General features: G+C 46.9%; 1 protein-coding gene across 1 annotated transcript in view; it reads left to right on the top strand.

Annotated features, from left to right (window-relative positions):
• The window catches only part of LOC144169432 (motile sperm domain-containing protein 2-like), a 40500-nt gene extending 14363 nt beyond the window's left edge, over positions 1-26137 (top strand). The window contains exons 3-8 of the mRNA XM_077698583.1: positions 2439-2525; positions 6757-6911; positions 13503-13563; positions 15882-15920; positions 20190-20311; positions 25523-26137. Coding sequence (XP_077554709.1) covers positions 2439-2525; positions 6757-6911; positions 13503-13563; positions 15882-15920; positions 20190-20311; positions 25523-25582 — 524 coding nt within the window. The 3' untranslated portion in view covers positions 25583-26137. The remainder of the gene's footprint in view (positions 1-2438; positions 2526-6756; positions 6912-13502; positions 13564-15881; positions 15921-20189; positions 20312-25522) is intronic.
• Positions 26138-26792: the final 655 nt, after the last annotated feature.

Here is a 26792-nt window from a genome sequence, read left to right as displayed (position 1 = left end):
ACACTCGCTCTAGCACGCGCTCGCTCGTACGAGCTTTTATTTATTCCGCTGCTCACTGATTTCAAGACTGGGCTTCATGCTATTGTCCGCTGTGAGAAGAGCGACCAGGATCGCATGATCCGCAGGATTCTGGAGGTTAATGCATCCATGATATGCCAGAAAACTTTTCAGGGTGTCTCTTCCCGACGTAACTATAGTGCGTGAGGCGTTGAAATGCATTTTTCAACGCATGCAGGCAATGTTTGAGTTAGTCCCTGTTGTATACGATGGTGATACGAACCTAAAGCTGGGTTGAAAAAGTAGTGTTGACTGACTCTCTGGTTACGACTGCCCGCTAGGGCAACACTTCTTAAGGTGGGTCGAAAGAGCATGGCGAATACGGCTCTGGAATCCCGGAAATACGAACGCAATACTGGTTCGCCGAAACTTCCGCCATGCCCCGGCGAGCAGCATTACAGCGGGGACGTGGTGAAGCGTGCACAAACATGATTGATTGTGGAAACGCTTTCGGGGCCGGTAGGTACGGGACAACGGCTTCGTGTGACGTCACGTACCGGCAGCTAACGACTGGCCACGTGTTGGGAAACACTACTTTAGCACGCGGTGGCGCGGAACATACGCGACGCAGCTAAAACCAGCACGTGCGCGATGTCCTCACAGAACCGCTGGTGAGTGGCGAATATCATCATTGCAAAAGAGGAAACAATGTCGTAGAAGACAGCGAAGGAAGTAGGAACGGGCGTTAGACGGGCTAATTATAAGATACGGCTGAGAATAGCTTTTGGCAGCTGGCACATCTTTCGGCAGCAATAACGAGAGCCTTATATTGACCTCTGCTGCTGTATAATTAAGCTGGTTTGTCGCGAAACGATCCGGCAGCGTTAAAGCTGAAATTCTCGTTGAACGTGTAACTTATTACATGTGGGCGTGCCCTCTCTTTAAAAATGTCTCAATAATAGAAGTTACGAGAATTGTTGTTCAAGGCAATTTAAAGAGATAGACTCAATGGTCTAGATTAGAACGTTTTAAGTAACTTTGAAATATAGCTATAAAACGGCGCGTATAATAAGCAATGCTAACTATAAAGCTGCTATAAACAATTTCTTCCTATGGGCATATGTCTTTTCAGGGGTGAAAACGATATTTTGAGTTGGTTTTTACGTCAAGTTCTCGCCGCACTTACGGAGGGCTTGCTACAAAAAGAAGAGCAAGATATTAGCTCGACAATGCCTACGCTTTACGCGCTCTAGTTATACATTGATTATAATAGTATCGCAACATTTGTTCTAACGAACAAATGCTGCGACAGCAGATAATTTACAGTGACTCCGAAAGCTGAACACGCCCGTTACCTAATCTAGAAATCCATGATCACAAATTATAATGGCATCACTGGCCTTGGTCGTTAGATGCGACGTTAGAAAATTTACTGTAACCCCGCAAGATGAACAAGCCTCAAACTTAAACTCGTGTTTCCTTGTTAGGTGGAACCATTATAGTAATTGTAACATATTTTATTCAAATCGGCTCCCTGGTTTAACAAAATTATTGCCTTCATGAAAGCTGCACGTCATATTTTCTGCTGTGTGCGGAAGTTGGGCTTAGGCCGGAATTGTATAGAGTCCCGTGAGGGGGCTGGGAGAGCTGCTTCAATACTTTGAAGAGTTGATTAAGAAAATTTTGCCACAGTGCAAGGCGGCAGTTTTATTTAGAGTGTCTTTAGTGGCAAATTTGGAATTTTCTGTCCCGAAGCAGTGCTCAAGGCGGGTAGTAAAGGGTGACTTAGGAATTATGAAGGCTACCTGGAGATATAAACCCGTAAATACAGAGACTTAACTACCAGCGCAATGGGTATCTAGTCTAGTGTACGTTACGCTGATAAGTTCCTATACGTTTTCCGCAGTCGTTGGTATTGAACATCTACATTGTGACACCACATCGACATCAAAAGGCATTTGACCGGTCTTCCCCCTCTTCCCCCGCTTACTTTTTCTACCTCTGCAGCCTACAATAGCGAGTTTTAGCTGACCGTTTTTCACGGTCCACTCCGCTCCGATACCAAGCGGGAGCGCCACTGCGCATGCGTGGCGCACTTGGCCTCGAACAGGATTGGCTCCGTTTGCGCCGAGCGGGCCGCTGATACCGGAGCGGGGCGTAGAAAACGGGAAAACGGTCAGCCAAAACTCTCTAATAACCGTAGCGTTCGTAATGCCCAGATCACGTTTAAAAAAACGCTGTTGTAACGTTTCGAAGGATTCTGTGTTTCCAGGTGGCGTATGCTGCCATGCGTCTAAACTGCTTCAGAGGCCGCAAAAACTAGCTCTCTCAAAGCAAGCCCGCTTTCTCAGCGTTCTTTTTTTATAGACGTGAATGCTCACGTACGAGTTTTCCCGCTAACTATAATGTCTATGCATGTTTTCTTTCTTTTTTGATCGTAGAGCTCACCGAAGATAGTATACCGAGGAAAGTTTTCGAACGAGGCATTATCTACCCACACGGAAAGGACAAAGCCGGGTGCCATATCTGTGAGTATGACTTTTTTTTTTTTTGTGGGCCACTTTACTTCTACCTTCCGCCTCCTTGAGAAGGGCTCAGGTTGAAAATAAGTATCGTTACATCTAGCGCAAACGTTATAGTACTCGTAATAAAGCACTATACAGGAACCAAATTAGAATAAGGCTAAGGAAATCATCGTACTAGCGAACATTTCTCTGTTCAATGTTCGCTAGGACGATGATTTCCTTACTCAGTAACCAAATCGCCCAACTTACCGCCTTAGTAGAATAAGGCTCTTACAATTTTGATTCTGATTCATTTTGTCAAACTGCTTACTTTTTTCTTCACTATCACAACTTCCTGCCTCCGCACAAAAACTAATTTTAAGAAGCTACTCCTTCACGTGGAGAATAACAAGATTTCTTCACAGGGAAGATAAGTATGTTCAAAAACTCGTTACAGTTCGAATGTGGCAATATGGCTAAATATCTTCGAAAGTTGTTCATGCGTATGTATGTATGTATGTATGTATGTATGTATGTATGTATGTATGTATGTATGTATGTATGTATGTATGTATGTATGTATGTATGTATGTATGTATGTATGTATGTATGTATGTATGTATTTACGTACGTACGTATGTATGTATGTATGTATTAAAATAGTTTGTGAATATAGCGACACCAAATAAAACAAAGTCAAAACTAAGTCGAAACAAGTTTCAGTCGTTTAATTCTTCAATATAAAATAACCTATCGAAAAAAATCTGAAGGGAGAAGCAAGTTTGTGTAAATGCGACTGAATGTATGCAGACTAAGTACATGCGAAGGCCCTGTCACGGTATCGATGGCCTGCCGCAGTCTTTTGATTTTGGGGACCCCTGTCCGCAAGACTTTGTCTGTTGTACCCTTGTTAATAAAAATTTATAAACTCAATTTCGGGGTTCTAGTAAAATCGCATTTATTCCATCTTTAGCACCCAGCTTTTCGCGTGGCCTTGCCCAATCCCATGGTGGAAATGTACAAGAGCAGCTCATTTCTCGTGCGAGAAGAACGGAAGAATTGCCAAATTCAAAATACGGTGTCACCCCCAATTTCTATAGTGTGAGAAGTAAAGGCGAGCCGTAAAGCATTTTTTTTAAAACCTGGACATTTGGAGCCTAAGGCTCAAATTTCGATCCGCGAGTTTTGTGATTTGTGGGTTTACGTTGTCCGACTTACCGCAATTACAATTTGAGTGCCTTGAATAATGTTGCGCGAAGACAAAGTATCAAGATGAAAAACATTTCGAAAATACTATCACCCGGGGAAGGCTCCTAAATGCTGCCATTGCTTAGCGCACGTGAAGCTTAGCGCTCATTCAAGGCAAAACACAAGTACTCATACCAAGCCTCACCATGTTCTTTACTTAAAATTACACGTGAATAATACAAAAATACGCTGAGACGATTGGTTTACGTGGTAGTGATTCACATGGCGATGGCGTCGCATGGGGCGTGAAGTCGCAAGTGGCATGACGTCAACAGTTTGCGACGTCGAATACCCATTCGACGTCACAAACGACGTCATGCCGTCAATGGTTTGACGTGCTGTCACCAGTGGAGCTGCGAAAAAAACGAAAAAGGAACATAATCACAAAGATCTCAACGTAAACCAGGGCCCTAACGCGACTACATAAAAAACACTCAGAAAAACGCGCTTTCTTGTTTAAAAACGGCGTCGAAGAGAAACTAAATAATTTTTTGGGACAGTTAAGTCTTCTTACGTGCTTTAAGTCTAAAAACGGGCGTGCTATTGCGGCGGGTACATTTTATATACCCGTCCACACCTCGACACAGCATCCAGGATATTTTACCATCATTGATCCAGTTTAATCCATTCTATTCCGCCTGAATCAATATTAAAACACTTTGTTCCATCTTAATCCATTTACTCCACCTATGTCCCAATGTAATCCACTTTTGTCTACCTTAACCCTACAAATGTTTCCTAACCTTAGCGCACCGTAATCCGTCTTAATTCATCTTCATCCACCTTAATTACAACCATAATACACCTCAATTAATCTTAATCAGTCTTAATATACCTTCATCGAACCTTACTAATCGTTACAACCAATCACTAATAAATGATTAATTAACTTGCTTCGCTTATGGCCTCCCTTCGTTCATTTAGGTTTTCGCAACCTTCGTGTCGACGCCGGGGTCAGTGGAGGTCAACTTTATAATGGGGAATATAAGGCTTTCGCCTAAAAAAGCGGCACAAAACCAAAACTTAAGCATCGCCCTAGCGGCGTAAACCACTGCGTTCGGCTGGCTTGAACCGCACAGATCGAATCAGTATCGCCCGGCCTTCGCGAAGGAATAATTTCAAGTAACTTTCCTTTGGATGCTTCTTCAGTCGATATTTCCGTCTTTGCGTGAAGTACACGACTTTATCATAATGCAACATCTTCCGGCTTCTCTGAACAGGCGCCTTGCGGAGTGCGCGCAAATCGGCTGCTCCCGCACAGACGGAAGTCGCCTAATGGGTGGCACGCGAGATGAACCAAAAATGACAAAAATCGTCGAATGTATTGCCGTTGTCCCAACGCTCTACGATCTATACGGCAAAGCGCGCTTTAATGTCGCGAGTGCTTAATTGTAAGAAACCACCTACTAGACTTTTCTAGTAAGTAGAAAGAAGACGTTAAGGCTCGAGCAGCGTGTAACCACCTGCCCAACAACATATTCTTCTGCAACGTGTTCCTTGTCATTGTTATTTGCGCGGAGTTATATGGAGATAAAAAGCCCTCTTGGAAAGTACAAAATGGTCATGGGTAATAACCACGGAACGGAACGGAAGCGTTTATATGGACACCAAAATGATCTACGAGGCTTATGCACATAGAATACTGTCTACCCAAAAATAAAACAACCCTAACAAGTGTTTCGCTCATTTCTAACCGCTTGTTCGTAATCTGCCGAAGAAACGCGCAGCAGTGCGTGCATGCCACAAAAAAAACATGTGGGACTAAGTAGCATACTTTCTGTGTTACAATTGGTTTGCACGAAGGTTGAAAGTAGATGAACCAACTTTTCTGAGACAGCTTGTTAGCGTGCTGATTGAAACGAAGGTAACGACACTAGACGTAAAATTAATTAGTAAGCCATGGAACGTACCCGGACAGCCCTCTCCACCAAAGTACAACAGGTTAGTTCTGTCACCTATAAGAACGAAATAAAACCAATGTGACCTTCCCGTTCGAATTCACTTTGCGAAATTTTAAGGTTCTACAGCGTGTCGTGAAAAGAAACTATATACTGTCAGCCATAATAATCATGCGAGCAAGCGAGCGTCATGGGCTATGCCAAGGAAGGAAGGAAGGAAGGGAGGAAGGAAGGAAGGAAAGATGTAGGAGAAAGGCAGGAAAGTTAAGCTGGCTAAATCCTAGTTTGCTATCCTGCACGTGGGAAAGGGAAAATAGGCAAAAAAGAGGAAGGAGATAATTAAGAAAAATTGGAGCAGACAGGTTTGTCCAGCGGTGAAGCACTAAACAGGGAAAACCTCGAGTGCATCTAGGCTGAAGAAGTAATTATGGTGGTGTTATCAAAAAGGTCAGCGGCTGCCCCATCTTCTGCGGCGGTTTATTTTTTCTGATAGTGGCGAGAAATGAAAATGCCCCGGCATCGATATTTTGCTGCACAGTGCAGTAACATTAAGCCTAAGAGCAAGTTGGCCTATATTGGTAAATTAGAGTCTCATGAATACAAATATATGACTAGCAGTAATAGAGGTTTATCAGGAGATGCTAAAATCGGTATCGCCTCCTAATACGCTTTCCGCTCTAGATTTTGCGATATCACAAATATTGAATAGTAAAACGTGGGAGTGGTGCAGCTTTCTCAAGCGTTTTTCTGAAACAAACACTGAGACAGCAGGCACATATAAATGTAAAAAAATGTTTTGTGGAACTTTTTCTCATCCTTTGCTCTTTAAAAATCAAATGGATGGACGGACGGACGGACGGGCGGACGGACGCACGGATGGATGGATGGATGGATGGATAGATGGATGGATGGATGGATGGATGGATGGATGGATGGATGGATGGATGGATGGATGGATGGATGGATGGATGGATGGATGGATGGATGGATGGATGGATGGATGGATGGATGGATGGACGGACTAAGGGGTGGATACTAATGAGCTTGTCTAACAACTTTAGGGGGGGAAACTAGTATGTTCACGGTTATTTCTTAAACGGCAATTCCAGTGGTTCTTCGAAACAAGAACTTCTCGAAGGGCTTCACAGAGCCGGATACCATGAAGAAGATGTTCGTCTTCTTCGCGGAGAAACTATACAACGAGTGCGGCGCCAAGAAAATTACTATCCTGGTCGACTGCACCGACTGCGGCCTCAGCAACGTGGTACGTCCTGGCGGACTCAGTATCCCGCATGCTTGGTAACAGTTGGTCTTGTTTTTGATATACAGTATGCAGAGTAGTTCTCCGCAGTTATTCGATCTATCGGAGACAGACGTACGTCACTATGGTCAGAAGCAGACAAATTGTTTAGATGAGCTGTCTCCAAGCGGTTTGAGCAGATCACAGTGTGTGACGTAAAGCTTCGAGTTTGTTTAAATGTTCAAGGATAATACGTAAACGCCCATATGCGTAACATTATTACGGCGTTTGCTGCTGATATCACCAACACGTATTTATGACACCTGCATTTCAAGAACACGTGACACCAAAAGCAATGCCCAGGCTTTATTGTAAGGGGCCACGAAGATAAAATACAAGTTTGGGTCACTCCAAAAACTGCCGGGACAGCAATAATGCCAATTTTAACGTAAATTTCAGACAATTATAGTGAGCAAAAATGATTAAATAGGGGTTACTCACTAACCACTTTTTTTTTTTTTTTTTTTTGCGGTACCCCTGCCACATCACGGGGTTTTGCAACCAGCGACAAAAGTTGCCGGAAATAAACATGACCAGGCTGTTGTCATGGTACCGTTGGGTCTTCACCGCCTTAATGCTAGCGCGCAGTTCTAACACCCTGAGTACTCTTTTCTCCGCGTCCCGAGTGACGTCACATCTGACATTGGGAAATTAAAATTTCGTGAATATTATGAGCCTACTTTGTGAAAACACTCTTCGGCGCCGAAATTGAGTTAAATGAGATATGAAACATTAGTTCTTCATCATAAAACAAAGTTGTACTATGTTAACTACATGGGAGTTTAAATCCCCTGAGGGCTAACTACTTGTGGCTTTCATTACCAAACATGACTTACGAGTCTTATTAGAAATTGCATTATCAAAGGAGACATTTGGTTTACATTTAAATATTTATTCGCTGAGTTTTGCCGTGTGGGCTGTTGTTATTTTATTATTTTCGTAATATAGCTCCAATTTGCGGCCTTAACACTGTTGCCTTAACGACAAATTTTTTTTGTATCACCGAATCACAATAAATTCGAACGCATTTTTTTATTCCTGCATTCCTCCTTCCTTTTTTCTTCTTTTACTCCTTTTAAAAGCACTCAAAGAGTGAAACGCCCCTTGTCAGCCTTTTTATATTCGATTTCTACCTTTTTTTATTATTTGAATGTCCTCCGCTGTGGAATACAGGGTTATTTGTAAATACACCCCCTCCTTTCTTTACCAGTACGCCTGCATGTGCGCATGCGCAAGTGATTTGCTACTAATGGAGCTGACGCATAATAGAAAGATGTCTACAAGTCAATGCATAATGATGGGCATAAATATGCGCAACAGATTAACACGCGCACAGAATATTTAAACAATTGCATTGAGAAAGAACTTCTCAGAAAGAGAAGTTCTTTCTGAGAAGAAAGAAAGAAAGAGAAAGAACGAAGTTCTTGTTGTGGATAATGAATAAAAGAGGCAGGGCTGCACGGGCACGCGGGTACGGGCATAGCTCGCGCCTCGTGCTCGGGGCAGTTGGTTCGTGATCAGCGCATCGAACGGGCGACCGGCTGTCGGGCTCCTTTCTTACGTCGCGATCCGCGACATTCTGGTGCCGCGAAACCCGGGAGCCGACCCACGAGCAGACCTGACTTGACGCGGCGCAGACAGCGAGGACGCAAGGCCTGGGATTCCCAGGAGGCTGCGCCATAACGCCAGCGTCGTCATCGAATGCTGTCCGCCGCCGCTGCTCGTGCCGAGGACACCGGGTCGCCTGGTTTGGCCGAGTCTCCTGCTATGGACAAGGTCCGCCGCCACCGTGGGGCCGTTCGGGCCGCAATAACCAAGGGGATTGCCACCATTGAATCGCTGCTTCTGGATCCGGCCACGTCTGCCGTTGCTTTTCAAGGACCTCTGAACCTCGTCAACATGAGGTATGAGGAGATGAAGGCTCTCGACCAGAAGATTCAGGAGGGCCTCAGCGAGGAGGACTTCGAGGCGGATCTGGTTGCCTCGTGGGATTACGACGCTAAGGTGGTGGACATTCGGGCGCGCGTCGAGTTTGCCACAAGGCCCGCTGATACCCCACACGCCGTCGCTGGGGGTTCGGGAACGGGAGATCGCCCGGACGACGCCTCGAGCACCAGCCTGCGTCAGCCGGCGGTCTCTCCCGTTATCGCCAGCACGCGCTTCGCCGCGCTGCCCAAGCTGCACATCCCCACATTTTCTGGCGACCGACGGAGCTGGCAAGCGTTTTGGGACCATTTCGATGCCACCATTCACAGCAATCCCGCCTTGGCTCGCATCGAGAAATTCAAGTATTTAACATCGTACTTGACGGGCAAGGCGAAGGCGGCAATCGAAGGGATCCGACTCGCGGAGGCCAACTACGACGTGGCGATAGGCACCCTCACCGCCCGATTTGGCCGGACCGACCTACTCGTTGAGGACCATATCGACAGCTTGCTCGCCTTGGCCCCTGTGCGGAGCTCTTCAGAGGTCGGAAAACTCCGAGACCTCTACGACCAGATATCCTTCCGTGTAAACGCTCTGAAGAGTCTGGGAGTAGCGGCGACGGAGTACGCGGTGGTCCTCCATCGTGTACTGATGAAGGCCCTGCCACCCGACCTCGGGATCCTGTACCGGCAGAGGGCTAAGGAGGCATCCTCGTCGGACGGAGCAGCCAGCTCGTCCGGAAGTGCGAGGCAAGTGAGCGAGAGAGCCAGCTCGTCGGAAAGGGCGAAGCAAGTGGACGAAATACTGGACTTCCTGCGCATCCAGGTAGAAGTCCGCGAGGAAGGCCACTTCGACCTTCCCAGGGTTACAGAGCGGCGCCCTCACGAAACGCGCGAAGCCCCAACTTCCGATTGGGGCCTTCCATCGGCTGCGGCCTTACCAGCGGGTGCTTCGATGCCTCCGACGAGGGCGGAACCACGGTCACAACCATCACAGCGGCAGTGCCCTCTATGTGCGGCAGACCACCGTATAGCAGAGTGCACGGTACCGATGTCGCCTCAAGAAAAGCGCCGCAAGTTACGAACCGGGGGACGCTGCTTCCGTTGCGGCAAGAAGGGTCACTTTGCCCGGTGCTGCAGGCTGTCGAGGTCGTTGGTTTGCGTCCGTTGCTCCAAAGGGCATCTCACAGTTCTATGCGACATAGAACACCCGCCGCAGGCAGCTGCGAATGGACGAATTCGAATGGCCGAAGGTGGTCAGGTCACCGCGCCGAACCACGGACAGGCAACTCCTAGCGTCACGTCCGCATCGTCCGCAGCCTGCACCGCGGCGCGTATCTACCTGCAAACCGGGAGGGCGTGGGCGATTGGAGCCAGCCACAAGCTGATAGTCCGCATACTGTTGGATTCCGGCAGTCAGCGCACGTTTATTCGGCGTGACCTGTCACGTACACTGCGTTGCCCAGTTCGGGGTGTTGAGGACTTGTCGCTCGTTACCTTTGGAGACTCCCGTCCGAGGTCATCCGTGCGATGCAATCGCGTCGCAATCACTCTGAAGAGTCAGCACGGCGGGAGACGCATCACCATCGAGGCTTTGGAGGTCCCCGAAATTTGCGCGGTGACAAGTCCACCTGTAAACGCAGAAGTCCTGAGTAAGATGGCAGGGCGCAACCTGACTGCTGCAGACGTTCGGCTGACGGACACCCACATGGAGGATCGAGTCAGCATCCTCATTGGCTCCGATTCGTACTGGAAGGTGTCGTCGGGAAGAATATCACGCCTTACCCCTCACCTCACGGCAGCCGAAACAATCTTCGGGTGGACTGTCCAGGGAGCCGACCTTGACAACGGCAGCCATGGCGCATCCGAACCATCCTGCGCAATGTTCATCGCTCACGCGGACCCATCGGGAAGCAACCCCGAGGAGGAGATGAACCCGTCAGATCTGTGGCGCTTAGAAGCCATTGGCATCAAGGAAACGGCAGAAGGGCCTGGACTAGACGCCGAGGCCACGAAGCAGTTTGAACGGGAAATCCGCAAGCAGGACGGGCGCTACGAAGTCCCACTTCTGATTCAAGAGCCAGAACTGGAGGCCCACCATGACAACTATGCACTTGCGGAGCAGCGATTGCGCATGCAGCTCAGGCGTTTCCGCAGCCGACCGGACTTGTTGTCACAGTGTGACAAGACAATACGTGATTATTTTAAGGAGGGCCATGCGGAGCGAGTACCCGCTCAAGGAACGCGCGGGACGCCAAATACATATTACATGCCGCATCATGGAGTGGTCCGACAAGATGCAGTCACTACTAAACTTCGAGTCGTCTTTGACGCCTCGTCGCACGCACCAGGCCATCCTTCGCCATTGGCTGCTGGGAGCACCGGAGCACTAAACCATTACTCCGCCGTCATCCGGCACGGCAACACCGTGGTGCCCTCCGGTGAGAGCAGGATAGCCGCGGAGGCTGACAAGGTGGTGAACATTCCCGCTGCGTGTGAGCCGTGCGTTTCTGGCCATCGGAACGTCCTTACAGCTGTCGACGAGTCTGACCCGCCAGTGAGGCCAGCGGAGAGCACGACAGATTCCACTGAGGCACAAGTGGGTGTACCCAGTCGCCCGCCCTACGGTGACTGCGTCGTCGTTCAGGATGGCCACGGAACTGACCTCTCCAAGGACCCCATGACCACGATGTACGGTGATGCGAACCCGTCCAGCGTGATGCTCCTTGATGCTTCGGACATCGCTGCCGCTCGGGGGAGTGCCTTGCTGAGAGAGCATGTGGTTAAGTGTCACGAGCGGGCGCCGTTCCCACTTGTACGACCGTGGCCGCATCGCTCCGGGCGCTGGCTTCTCCGTTGGGATCTCAGCAGGCGTCAGCGCTTCCTGGTATCCTCGACTCTGATCGGCGCACCGGCCTTCCGAGTTGAATCTCACGAGCCGTCAGACGACCCTTGTTGCGGCGAGCTCGTGAACGGCAACCGGGCAGCTTCAACTGCCGCGCTTGGCGGCCCCCTGGGAAGCTCCTGGAAGCCACACCATCCGCTGCCACGATCACCGTTCCGGACGCACGGTTGCGCAGCTCATGATCAGGATCCGTGCAGCTCACGACAAGGAGTGATCACTGGTGCCCAGCTACCAGCCACGCCGCACTGTACTAGCGACGCACATGCCTGCAAGGGGTACACGACTGCGCCCGTTAACCGAAAACTGGGCCGCAAGCACGTGGAATTTCCCTATGATCCTGGTGGCTACGGAGGGCTAGGGGGTGACCAGACAGGACACAGAGTTCCCGGACATTGTCGTGTGGTCTACATTTTGTGAGGGCGATCGCGGTTGGCTACTGCGTGGTCACCTTGGCATTTCGGATGCCGTTCGAATTCCCGTACGATCCCGGTGGCAGCGGCGAACCGGCAGGCGACAAGGACGGCGATAGAGACACCGGGGTATCATCTTGCTGCCAGCCATTACCAGAAGTACCTCGTTGCTCCGTTGCCATCAGCCACACCAAGGTCACCCAATGAGGATGATGAAGGGATGTTGATAGGCAGGATCAAAAGAATCCGCCCGCAGCGAGCTGAATAAGATGATAGTGACGGATCTGTTCTCGTGGTGCTAAGGATGACTAGGCGGCAGGTTATGAACCCCTTGGTCTGCGTTTGCGTCTTGCCTCCCGTTTGCCGGCGCATCCTCATTGTGTCGGCGGACTCAGGGTGCAGGCATGTTCACGATGGTCTCTACAAGTACCTTTCCTTGCCTGTGACTCGTTCCGTTTCTCCCCTGCTGAAATTCGCAGCGCGCCTCTGAGTGCCTTTTTCAGCCATCGTTCATGGGTACATTTGCTCTCCCTTTGGAAGCCACATGCGCACCTTGGCGGCGGGGGGAGTGTGTTGTGGATAATGAATAAAAGAGGCAGGGCTGCACGGGCACGCGGGTACGGGCATAGCTCGCGCCTCGTGCTCGGGGCAGTTGGTTCGTGATCAGCGCATCGAACGGGCGACCGGCTGTCGGGCTCCTTTCTTACGTCGCGATCCGCGACAGTTCTTGCGATGCCGCCATGCATAATTTAAGTTTTTTTTTTTTTTTTGCAGCTTGTTCTCTTCACGCGCTACTCATTTCCTTTCCTTTACAAGTAACCCGCAAAAAATGAAGCCTCACTCCACCACGCGAATCCTCGATCTTAAACTTCAATATATGATCTTACGGTCTATTCAACTAAGCTGATGCATGTAATAGCAACATGTATGCTCTTAGACGCATCAGCCTAATTAAACATGCCGGATGGTTAGTTACATATGCAACGTGGCAACTTCTCGCTTCAAAACGAGAAATCGAAGGATGCATCGTTGGGCGGAGCAATAAATAGCGCAGTGTAGCGCTCTCTCTCTCTCTCTCTCTCTCTCTCTCTCTCTCTCTCTCTCTCTCTCTCTCTCTCTCTCTCTCTCTCTCTCTCTCTCTCTCTCTCTCTCTCTCTCTCTCTCTCTCTCTCTCTCTCTCCATATGGGAAAAGGGGAGTTAAAAGATCATAGTAAAATATATTGTTGGGCCTGTCGGTCACGCAAAAAAGTTCGCTCATACGGCTTATGTTTAATGTTAACGCTGTTGCTTAAAAAAATGTCATGGCCTTTTCAGGATGTAGACCTCATAAAGTTTATGGTGGACCTATTTATAACGAAGTACCCAATCGGAATCGGTAAGTGCTATCTTATGATAATAAACCTACTATTTTTTTTTCCGAAAACAGTAACAGTGCTCTCACCAGTATACACGCCTGCATGTGTGTAGTGCATTTGTGTATGCGTGTATGCGCGTATGTATGTTAGCGCACGTCTAGGTGATCCAGACAATATATTTTATCTGGACGCCAAAATGTGCTATCAATATTACATCGCGCGTCAGCGCATGTTTACATCGTCCAGCTGCAGATATGAAGGAATGGCATCAGCGCACAGTGCCACATATCTTTCCGCGTCTTTTATTTCCGTAAAAGGGTGCCTGCACGCGGACACGGGCCATCTTTAGCTCTTAGAGAACAATGAGAACAATTTGACAGCACCAGCGTTCCTAAGGTTGATAGGTAAACTCCGCTGCTGGCAGATAGAACGCTGCGTTGGCGAAGAAGGTCCTCATATCCGTTGATAGCGCCTGGGGTGCTTGTCCAGAATAGTCGCTCGGGAACGTAAGAGATGGAAAAGGGGTGAATTTATGGATGGAAGGTTGGGCCTTGGTCGGTTTGAGAAACAATGGCGAGAAAGTACGAGGTAAAGTCCTGCACGCCGTGACTGCCTCACAGGCGGAGGCCCACCATTCGATGGGAATCCTCTTTTGATCTTCACCGGCATTATCCCCTCTCCGATGGAGGAGGCTTCCAGAGGGCGGTGCGTGAGTCGTGAGAGAACTTGGGTTGGGAACCCTCAGGGCTCAAGCCGCTTACTCGAGGCATGAGAAGTCCGCAGCTGCGCATGCCTCCGCTTTGACAGCTTCATATTTCGAGGGATGCTGCGAGAGGGCTGGGTGGTATTAGTGGATAGCGGAAAACAGCGACATGCCTGGCTGGTGGATGTGCTGTTAGAGATGATAAAAGCAGCCACGAAGGGCCCTAGAAAGAAATGCACTGTTAAAGACGTTCTTTCATACTTTCAACAAACTAGACCGCGAACAAACACAACGAAAAGAGGGAAACGACAGGAACCTGACACACATCCAGAAGCCAGAGTGTTACTTGAGCATTCGTTTCAGCGGCAATAGGCGTCCCTTGGTGTTCAACTCCCCCTTACTTATGGATATCTTTTGGGACACAAAGAGCACCCCCTCACCAGACCAGGCTATGGCCACCCGAAACTTCCCAATGACTGAACACGGAGCCCTGACCGCTTGTCTTTGGCATTTGTTTCAGTGGCCATGGGCGTAATTTGGGGTTTATACTAGACACTTTTTTATTGCAGAGACAGGCTCTTTTAGCCAGATTTGGAGCACTGCCTGGTCCGGGCGGATTAACGTCGTCTGTTACCAAGCAGTGAGGCTACAGATATAGTGCAACCATGCTATGAATGCTCCCTCGGACACAAACAGCTCACTAGAACAAGGTCTGCCAGGGTAGTATTCGATTGAAACCTCCCCATTTGGTGAAACCGACGACCTGCAGTAGACACGAATAGGCTGGGGAAGGGAGGGGGGGGGGGGGGGGGGACGGTTGCACGGGGAAATGCATTAACGGCTGTGAGTGTGAGCGTAACTTGTCCCTACGCGACACGAAACGTGCTCACGTGTCGGTGCACGGCAAAAAAAAAATGTAAACGTTGGCTTCTCTTTGATCGCGTTAACGCCTAGGGCCTAAGTGGGGAACATTGTGGCCTGAGAGCTCTTAGCAGTGGCCTTCATCAAGAAAAAGGGGCGTGCGCCGAGAATTAGCGGCACGTGTGCTCTCGTGTGCAGCAGTGAAATTTAATTTTGGAAACTTTCTTTCAGCGTGCCTGCTTTCCGCTTCCAGCATTCTTTTCTTTAACCTACGCGTGCCCTCCGCTGTTAATGAAACATCATACATTTATACAGAGACGACCTTCCCATAGCACCATGTGCGAACCGAGCGCCGGTCCTGCCGATTTGTTTCCCTTCGCTTCTTTGTCTGCTTGCGATGTAATTTGCTAAAAGCGCCTCAGGGCGAAGGAAAACGACACGAACATTAGTGACAGGTATGGCACGGCATGTGCGCTACTATGTATTAGCATGTAACTACGTGCTTTGGGCTTCGCAGGACGTTCCACCCCCACAGAGCGCTAGTTGATCGTACATTGGCGGCTTATCGGCGGAGGGTGAAGGATTCCGCGATTCAGCACTCATTGGTCGCCCTCTCTTGCCGCACATACCGGCCACGTGGCCGGTATGTTTTGTATATCACTTTTGGACGGTTTGCAGTGAAGGTACTGAAGAGGGAGAAGCTTTTGTTTTAGCTTGTTGATCTGCTCGTACGGAAACTTTGTATGAGTTAAGCGTGCCTTTTTGCCCCCTTAGGTCATGCACTTATCTACAACATGCCTTGGCTGCTGAATGGTGAGTCATTTTAAGACAATTGCGCAGTTAATCGACAGGAATTTTGAGAAACCTTGTGGCTTTTATGTTGAAGTGACTATCTTCATCGAAAAATAATGCTTTTTTTAACATGTTGCATCGATCTTCCTCACAGTTCACATTTTCAAACTTCCGTTATTGGAGTTTCTTAGACCTTTTGATGATAGCACCGCCAAGCTCACTGAAACCAGTGGTAGACGCTGCGTTGTAACTTAACTTAAGCATGTTACATTTTAGAGCATGATGTCCCTGTTTGAACGCCCCCGCCCAAATTTACATGCGCTTCTCTCAAGAAAAATGAGGCAGTATAGTGCAGGGTCCATGCTCGACCTCCCTCTCCGAATCGCGAAAGTCGTCTGTGACGAGTAGCGAGCAGGTGGTAATACCAGGCTGGCATTTGGAGGACAGGGGGTACGTTTATCCTGCATAATCTGCCGTTGAAAAAACACGAAGTCCGCATTAGCGGAAAGAGCGGCAAACGTGCCGGGTAAGGCTCAAATGTCGTCCAACAAAATTGGTAATCTGCGTGACGTCATTGCAGTAATGCGCAAGGCGGCCGCGAAAGGCACCCGTTGTTTACGCGGATTGTGAGCTTTAACAGCACCCCAAAGCGCATTAAACTTCTATTAAATAATCGCATACGAGACTACACGGAGTAGCGCCAAAATGTGTCCACTGATAGAAGTTCCGCCAATTTATGTCGCTTACTTCTTTATGCAAGCAAGGTCAGTGGCTTTTAGCTTCTGTGGCTATAATCCTCAAACATTTACGGGCGCAGACATGGACGTTATGAGAAGCACAGATTTTAATCTTGCAATAGCAAGCCAACAAGAATACGTTTCCTCCGTTTTAAAAAATGGCAGCATCTCCACTCCGTGGATGATGGCGAGGGTGCGGAGTACGGGGACTCGAAATGACACCCGATTTGCGCCCCGACCGTCATTCGATTTCAGCCGTGAGTTGCACCTTGATTATTCCCTAAATGAAACTGCAACTCGCGGCTCAAATCGAATTTCGCTTGATTGTCGCTTGATCGTGGTGTGCGCTCGGATGGACGCGGACGGACATTTGGAGGTCCTAAGGTACTCCGCACCGTTACAGGAGAGGGAGTAAGCCGTTTGACTCTAGGGTACTAACTCGAGGTCGTAGCCCATTTTTTTTTTATCAGCACAAAAAAAAAATGGGCTACGACCTCGAGTTAGTACCCTTAAGCTGCATACATCAACACTCCCAGTGAAAACATGGTTGCGCGAGAAAGGAATGTCTATACCTTGGTCTGACAATTGCCGTTTCTGCAATCAACCTGAAACCATTGATCATTGTTTTGTTTTGTGTCGGGATGCGGTGTTTTTCTGGGATGTGTTGCAACGAACTCTTAAAAAGGACATGGACATTACTCCTTATACAATTTTGTTCTTGCCTTTTAGAGATGTTACTGGAGTGCCCTATGATATATTTGTTGTGATCGGATTGTATAGCTTGTGGAAGTGCCGCATGACAGACAGGCACGCGGAACCCCCTCGCCCAACGAAGTCCATTTTTCGGGAGCAAGCTGCGTTGACGCGGAGCATTTATGCGGCGCAAAGTGACCCACCAGAATGGCTGCATCTGTTGGACGCGTGCGTCTGCTTGCCAGAGTTTTAACGGACGGCTTATGTTAGCTGCAGTGATGTGCATCTTCTTGGATGACTTATAACTTTTGTAGGTTGTATTAAGGGCAGTTTTCCATGCAGCAAAGGAAAAAAAAGGTCGTAGCCCAATGGGTAAGACGACAGACACTAACTCTGTCTGGTCTACCCGACACAGGCTCAAATCCTGCCGGTGCCTGTGTGATTTTTTGCGATTCTAAATGCTATGCGCACGGACGCGGACGGACATTGTGCTGTTCTAAGGTACTCCGCACCTAAAAAGTATTCTTTGTAGTTAGAAACGGTCACCTTTTCTGTAATGCCGCAAGGCGCATGCGCGTTGCTCCTCGCAGTAAGTCACCCAGTTCCCCGTAAGGAAACACGGCCCTATAAATAATATCCGTACAAGAACGACTGGGTGCAAAGCGTATCACAAACGCGTACGGTGATGCACTCGCAAATGTAAGAATCGCCAACATTCAAGTAAATTCTCGTAGCTCGCACGACCGCTGAAGCAGGGGGTACAGCAGACGTGCGTGTGCTCGCTTTCTCTCAGTGATTTGGATGAGATTTCGGTATATTCTAGACTGCGTGGCGCTGCCCAATTTTTCCCGACCTGTTGACTGCGCCCCTTGTGCCGCCGCTAGCACTTCCCGATGGTCAAACCACCATTTTGAGGATGCAGAAGCCGAACTAGCCTATCCGGGCATGTTCTGGACATTGGTTAAAGGAGCCATGAAGAGAAAACGCAAGTTTGGTTCATTCGAAAGATTGCCTCGTTAGAACCATAACGACACCACTTATAACGCAAAATTCGCTCAAATAAGCTACATAATTAGGAAAAAAGGAAATGCCCATGCGACCCACTAGCTCATTTTCCGCAACAGAACCTATGATGTCACTCGAGAATGCTCTGCGCTTGGCGGAGGCCGGCAAAAGCAAACGCATGTTAGGCAGGGCTTACAGTTTGCATAGCGAGCTAAATGCCCGTGAAACATACTGCACATTCTTTTTATGACAAAGAACGGTGGAGTAAACGGTTGAAGTTCCGAACGAACACGCAAGCGTGTGCGCCAATGCGTACGAAACTACCGCCGGCCGAGCTCGACATCTCGCCGTCGCGCAGACGAATTTTCAGGTTCGAGGCTCTTAGGGGCCAACGAACCGTTCCAGCACGCACAGCCGCGACCTTGCTTGGTATCGCAATCCCTTCACAGGAGGTTGGCCGTCATATCGCCAACTAGCAAAGGTAAAAATAGAAACGAGGGGAGTAAGGAACAGCAAGCAGCGACGAGATAGTGACAGTCGTCGCAGTTTCGGAATGGTGTTGGCTTGCTGCTATTGTTAGGAGCTCGTTTCCAGTTTACAACCACTGAAAACTTCAGTTTGTTCGAGTACTTTACAATGAAATTTCGTTGCTACGTTTTGAAATGCCCATGTAGTACGGGCAAATCGTCGAGGAAGTGCGACATCCCCGCCGGTGAGGAGATCTCCTTTCATGCGCTGCCCAACGACGAACCTCGGCGAAGCAAGTGGCTACGTTTTGTGAACTTTGCAAACGGAGGAGAAAGAGAGCTAAAGGAAGTACGAGTGTGCTCGCTTCATTTCCGAGGAAGTGATTACGGCAGGGACCCTTACGTTAGCTCACTCCTGGGACATGCTGGCGTTCGTCGCCGACTTCGTCAAATGGTCAAAGCGCTCTGACCTTGGGGGAAAAAAATGCCGTAAACACCGCGCATTGGCGCTCGTATCTTTCTGGTCGAAGCAGAGAGCTCGCGCTAACGGCTTTCCATACACGACACCGGCCAACTGGCATAAGCGATACTGCTACTGAAATTGAACTATTATTAACCGTAATAAAAATACGGCACATACGTACCAGTCTGTATTCGTCCGTCGCGACGGGGCTGACGAGGCAGCGGTGCCGACGGCAGGGCGTTCGTCTGTTGTGGCTCGTGCACTTAGAAGCATTGAGCGTTCAAGTGGTTTGAGGTTGTTAAATGCAAGCCCGAGCTCCTCGGCGAGAGTTTTGTTCTCCGGATCAGGCGATTCCATGACTAGGGCTGCGGGTGCACTAGGTTTTACAAGTATTTTTAAAATGACCGCCGTCTCGGTCGACTCCCGCGTGTGGGTGCTATATGGAGTCGACATACTAAGTATCTGTTTCATGGACCGGCTCGTATGACGCCATGGTTCACGTCACGGAATATGCAATTTTAGCGGGAGATTTAAAATTTTGGCTTAAATTGCCTTATTTCTCAGTGAATAAAGCATAATTTGCTTCCGGGAAAGCGCTTGGGGTACTATGAAACACCTAATCTTTCGAATAAAACAAACTTTTGTTTTCTCTTCATGGCTCCTTTAAACCATCTCGTCGACAAGGCCAGTTGTACACCGCAGCTAGAGCAGTCCGATGACAAGATGGGATGACAAGGCGTAGACAGCAGTATAATCTAACTGGACATGTCTAATATGGTGCAGTGCCAGGACAAGCCATAATCTTGTCAAGTTTTGAGCAAATGAAACGCTCTATAATAGACGACATTTTGGGTGAGGAAGCGTCACTTCCTGTGAAACAAAATTGGGCTGTACAATTGGGCTGCTCACTTTGTTTATCCCGCAGCTGTCTTGAAATTGATCAAGAGCATAATGCCCCGCGGCACGGACAGGCTGATGACGGTGAAAAAGGAAGAGATACTGGACTACGTCGACGCCAAGCACCTGCCCGAACGCATGGGCGGAATGGTAAGGCTGGAGTCCTCGTCGGAAGCGAGTTTTATGCACTAAACTTGAACTTAAGACTTCCAAAAAAAGTGGAATAATAAAGGCAGCAAGTCTGCTCCTCAAGAATTTAATGTATAGTGGTATACAGTTGACGTCAAAAACGTTTCTGGACGACTGCTTCCTTGATATTATCGTCATACATGTAGTCTTCTTTCTCCTGACTCGTGTTTATGTTTTCTAAATATATTTTTTTTCACCCACCGTGGACAAAGTGACACGAAAAACCTAGGATCACCGTATTTTATTCGAATGCTCTGAAATTCAAGAACTGACAAGAACACTAGAGCGGTGGCTTGCCGCAAACACAAACGCACACAAAAAGGTCGATTTCGGCGAGGAAAAAAAAAAGTCGACTCAAGTGGCGGTTTAAACATTATATATTCAAGCAGTCCCTGTTTTGATGTCTGCAAACGACGCTCATTCCGATTCCGTCAGGCGTCAGGGCTGATCAAGGTGTCCTGTCAGCGTCCCCGTATTTTGTATTTTGTAAAACGCGTATTTTGTAAAAGCTGTGCGTGGCAGTGCTTTGCAGGGTTTCTCGTCTTCCTCGTGACGCTGAGAGCTTCAGACATAAGGCGTCGTTTACGACGAACCGTGCGTGCACTGCATAACTGCGTCACGCCAGTTCACGGGGAGATGAGTTTAGAACGAGATCCTGCTCCCGGCAGATTTTTATCGTCATTTTTTAGGGTGGCACTGTTTGTGGCTGGGGTTCTGTGAATTTTTTGTGCTGTCAACAAATCTGGGAGCACAAAAACTCCTTGCAGCAGAGCCAACTTAACCGCAAATTCTCAGCACAAAACGACTGCAACTCTTGTTTTATAAAAATGTAGCCAAAAACAATAGTATCACAATTGGTTGCTAGAACGACTCTATCATTACTCCGAGTTTTCAGCCACAAAATGTTTCACTAAACAGATACATTGATAGAAAAGTTTCAGTCTCAGCTTAAAAAACGACATTGCAAACGTCGACGCTCTCTGTAAAGGCTCGTACAGATTGGGACTCAGCGGCTAGTGCAGCGGGAAAAAACCTTTCATGTCTATATCAGGGACACTCACTTGAATCAGAATGAGTTCAATTAACAATCTCTGTATGTCGGATACTGGTTACTTGATTGATTCAACATACCATTGATGTGGCTTGAACAGCTAACTTTTCGCAAATGCCCTTGCGCCATAAATGCCAATATACATACGCACAACCCCTGGAGAAATGTGTTCTGAGCTTCTTTTGTCTGTTTGTTTGTTTGTTTATTTGTTTGTTTGTTTGTATTTTTTGTTTTTTGTTTGTTTGTTTGTTTGTTTGTTTGTTTGTTTGTTTGTTTGTTTGTTTGTTTGTTTGTTTGTTTGTTTGTTTGTTTGTTTGTTTGTTTGTTTGCAACCGGCTCACTGGAGTCTTACTGAAAAATTCTTTCGCGCCAATTTTGCGCACCTTTGACACATTCTTTTGTAACTGTTACTGTTACGCTCCCTGCTAGCCTGGATCGCCACCTTGGGGTCTTGTTCGGGCGCCGCAGCAAGGGCATGTCTCACGCAAGGCACGCCCGTGTTGCGGCGCCCGTACAAGATCCCAAGGGGGTGCACATTACTTTATAGCCACTATACGGTGCGCCGTTGAGTGCGTAAAATCTCAATTTGCACTTTTACAGCGAAGCTGTATGTGGGTAGAATTCCGTGGTCTCGCCCAGGGGGTTCTTAGTTACATTTACTCAGCGGCTTGCGTTCAGCGTAAAAAAAAAATGTGATAAAAAGTCTGCCTAAATCCAGATAATTGTCTACAAATGCGTAGCATTCTTATGCCGCTTGTCAAAAGTGGGTATACTTTATAGTCAAATATGGCTATGAGTAGCGAAAGACGTTGGATTATTTTATGATTTTCAAGTTTTTTTTTTGTTTTGTTTTCTTCCCCAATGATGTAAATTATACCATTATAGCGATGAGGTGCCTTTACTTCGCTAATTATATGTGTTTTTTTTTTTCGAACATGCAAGGCGTACAGCAAAGTTGGGCCGTTCACGCTATTATTTTACTCGCATTTCCAACGTTCCTTTGCGGGATTTTTTTCATGCTTCGGTTTTAGGGGGAGATGCACAGTTTTGATTTTGTGGGGACTTTTTTGTTAAAATTTTATTTTTATATTTTTCTTGTTTTTTGGTTTTTCAAAATTATGTCCGCCCATTTATTTATTTCTATTGACGCTATTAGGACGATTAAAGGTGGAACTTCCGCCAAATCTGCATTTTTGTGGAAATGCAGGGCGTTACACTGTTTTTCGCCTTTTTTTTTATTCCCAAATTTTCGCCGATCCCAAAAAGCTGCTGTTTCAAGCAGCTTGACGAGTGGGCTGGCCCAGTACTGGCAGCAATGATCGGCGCAGGTTTGAACATAAAAGTAAAGTTATACGTACCTCACACACAGTTTACATTTTCATTCGTGTAACCTAATACAGCATACACATAAAAACGCAACAAGGAACACAACTGAACTCGCACACACGAAAATGAAATGATATCCGCTATCTGCCCATTCGTGATAGCAAAAGGAAAGAAAACAGACGAAAGCGAAAGAAAAGGATCCCCTCTCTGCAACTTCGTTTTTCCAGTTGTGAACATCAGTTGAAGAACAAAAGAAACCAAAAATGACAGCGCATCAAGGAAACAAATTGTGAAAACGTTTTTTTTTTTGACAAAATAGCGATAGGAATGTTTTGCACTTTAAATTTGTTGAGCAGTTTTGGAAAAACATAAAACAGGGATTGCATGTCGTAATTATTGCGTGGTATCGGTACAAAATAGCAATAGGAATGTTTTGCGCTTTAAATTTGTTGAGCAGTTTTGGAAAAACATAAAACAGTGCTTGCATGTCGTAATTATTGCGTGGTATCGGTACAAACCATGTCTCGCTAAAGCGCGTATCATACAATCCCGTTTCCTTCTGTAACTCAGATAGCCAAGTACAGATCATTATTCTTTACTCGTAGGCAAAATGAACGCGCTAAATTTTAGTCATAAAAATTATTTACTTTGATTGTATGGTACTGGCGAAATAATTCTACTGTAGGATGCAAAAATGGCACGTTTGCAATGATTCGCACAACTTTCTTCTGTAACAGATAAAGCGTGCTCAAATTTTTCATAGTAGTCGTTCCCCACACCAAATGAGCATATGTGATATGGGGAAGAACTAAAGAATTATACAGAAAAAAGTTTTATACGCTCAGGTAAGACAAACCTATGTTTGTTTATTATGCCTACAGTTTGGTAAACCTTTTTACTTATTACTTCGAAATTCTTATCCCAACTAAGATTACTGGAAAGATGAACCCCTAAGACTTTAAAAGATTCCACTACCTCAATGTGTTCAACACCAAGTGTTATTTTAGGCGAAGTGGCAATTTTATTTTTTTGACAAAAAAGAATTGCTTTCGTTTTTGCTAGGTTAATTGTTAGGGCCTTTTGTTTTGTCCAGTTTAACAGATGATATAGGCTGCGGTTGGAGATTGTTTCGATTTCGCTAGTACTCGTTCCTGTGACTAAGAGATTGGTGTCGTCTGCGTAACAAAGTCATGAAAGTTCGGGCTTTTGGAATAATGTGGGAAGATCGTTTATGTACACACCGAAAAGCAGCGGTCCTAAAATACTGCCCTGAGGGAAACCTGTGCTTATGGTCTTTAATTTTGAAGAAAACTCGTTTAACGACACGTATTGTTTACGGTTTTTAGGTAAGACGCAATCAAATTAAAAGCCACGCCATACACTCCGTAGAACTACCGTAGTAGAACTCCATTTTTTTAATCAAGATACTATGGCTGATTAAGTCGAATGCTTTTGACAAGTCTATATAAATCCCCAGAGTCAAGCTGTGGCATTTGATGCTATGAACAATTAGTCCCTTTTGTTTTAGTCGTGCAGTTTCTGTTGAGCAATTTTTTCTACAGCCACGTTGAAAACTGTTTAGAATTGAGTGTTTAGTGAAGAATTTAGTCAACCGGGAGTGAATCAATTTTTCTGCTACCTTTGAAAATAGGGGCAAGATTGATATTGACCTGTAGTTTCTGAACACGTTTTTATCACATCATTTGAAAATTAGAATTACTTTTGCTGTTTGCATATGTATCGGGAATGATCCTGTGGTTAGGATTAAGTTGATTACATGTGCCAAAGAAGTAGCGATCAAGTCTGCCGCATACTTAATGGGCTTTATTTGTAGTGTGTCCACATCTTTAGCATTGCTATTTTTTAGATTGATCATTGTGGACATAACTTCGTGCTCAACAGTGGGTGAAAGAAATATCGAGCTCTAGTTTGGTGTTAACTCTTAAATCATTAAGTTATACTCGGCTGTTGAAGTGGAAAATTGGCTTACGAAGAAATCATTAAATAAGTTAGCTAATTTGTCTTGGGATAGTTTTTCATCCTCATAGTAGATGACCAGGTTTTCATTCTTATTTACAAAACAGAATAGTATAGAGTTTATTTTTTCCACCTAAGGTCAGAGCTTCTTACATCGTGCGAAAATATGTCCTTATAGTAAGAAACCTTAGCTTTTCTAATAACTTTCACCAGATTATTACTCAAGGATTTGAATTCACCAAGCACGGCGAGATCATTGGTGCGAATGAATTTTTATACAAGCGGTTTTTCAAGCTTATTAGGTCTAAGATGTATTTGCTTATCCAAGGCTTTCGGCAGCATTTAGTTAAGTACAGTGTTTTAATAAGAAATGCGGCCTTGTAAACATTGCAAAAATCATCCTCCCCACCGCCTCTCCATTGCGCAATGTGCCCTTCGGCGGCCACCTGGGCGGCGCACTAGAGCTCGCGCTGTGATTGGCGTAGCCACGTTATAAGAATACGCCATTGTCTGTAACCACAGATAGTGTGTATCCTTAGTTCGTTACTCAGAAAATAGCTAAACCCCAACATAGATCCAACCAGAACGCCGGATTCACTACACTTCCCTCTTCACAGGGTGAAAGGGCTCTGATATTATTTGTATTGAAGCAACGCCGCTTGTACCAATGTTTCCTTCGTCACACTGTCGTGTTTTACGGTCATTTCTGGTATATGTGTGTTTATTTGTATAGCTGCAGTGGCGTTTTGTATCTCAATAAGCCTCACCTTTCTCTCCCCCGGTTTCCCTCCTCCTCTATTTTGGTGCCACCCGCCCAGGACACTTACGAGTACAGCTACGTGCCCGGTAATCCTCTCGGGGACCGCGCCCACTACTAGCCATTGGCCGTGTCAAGTGACGTCCGAACCGCAGTCATCCTGGCATGGCCGTCAACTATTTCTACGCTTTCGCCAAAGGGAGGGATATCAAGCTCCCAACGCCGCATTGAGGAGTGAAGAACCACGCCTTATATTGTTTGCTGTTTTTGATCGAAAAATAACTGATTTCTCGGCACTGGTAGCTATTCGCTATGTGCCTAAGTACCGGCTCTGTCACTGAGGAGCTAATGACGACTGTTGTCCAAGGAGCTGAGGCGGCTACCCCGAGAGTCAGGACGCAGTAGATTGGTGATAGCAAGCAGAACGTCTGCTGGAACCACCTGGTTTGCTCTGCACTCCTGCAAAAGTTGATACCTACATAGCAAATTTTCCAAAGTAATCCGGTTTAGTAGAAAAGAACGGCTGATTGTGATCCCGGGAGAAAGAATTTAGTAATGTCCAACTATTTTGTGCTCCGTGCCTGCCGAAAAGTTCTGCGATGGTATGCATGCATGCAGTTTGTTCTCGATATGGTATTTATGGAATGGTAGGGATATTGGGGGGGGGGGGAGAGGGGGGAGTTATGCAATGTCTACGTGTGCGCTATAATTTGCTTGAGAATAGTGAATAAAATACTATCCCCCTTCACGTGTGATTTTGTCATATTGCATTCTATTCGGGTTACGGAGACATGGTTTCAGTTTGATTCTTTGAAGTTATAATCCATGTATAACGACACTTTAAATGAGAGGTGGGGAGGAATGAAGCAGCATGCCTGTCTGGCTGCGGGGCAGGGCGGTTAAAGGATCTGTGAAGACAAGAAACAAGTTTGGATCATTGGAATGACTGTTTTGTCCTCGTAAAAATAACACCAATTTTATGGCAAACTCTAAATAAATATTCCAGATATTACAGAAAGTTTATGAAGCAGTGGAGACTCCCCAGCCGCTTTCCGGCGATTTTCCTATGACGTCCCAGAATCTTGATTGTGCGATTGGCAAACTCACAGCTAAGCCACCGCTAGAGCCACTAGATGAGGTTTCAGAGTATCGGCACTCTTTTCTGTCATTGTCGTAAGCCGCCGACAGCGGCCATTGGCCGAACCGCGTCACGGGACATTTGTTTACCTCCGGAAGACCCATGGGCGCCGACATTTCGGTGCCTCTGTGTTGCCGCGCGCGCGCTCTTCGATAAGTCGTGATTTTCGGAGCGCAGTGCGGCTGTATGACAC

Source organism: Haemaphysalis longicornis, unplaced genomic scaffold (assembly GCF_048455015.1).
Source record: "Haemaphysalis longicornis isolate Haplotype H1 unplaced genomic scaffold, Haemaphysalis longicornis Haplotype H1 scaffold_2, whole genome shotgun sequence".
Classification (NCBI taxonomy): domain Eukaryota; kingdom Metazoa; phylum Arthropoda; class Arachnida; order Ixodida; family Ixodidae; genus Haemaphysalis; species Haemaphysalis longicornis.
This window is presented reverse-complemented; position numbering and strand designations above follow the sequence as displayed.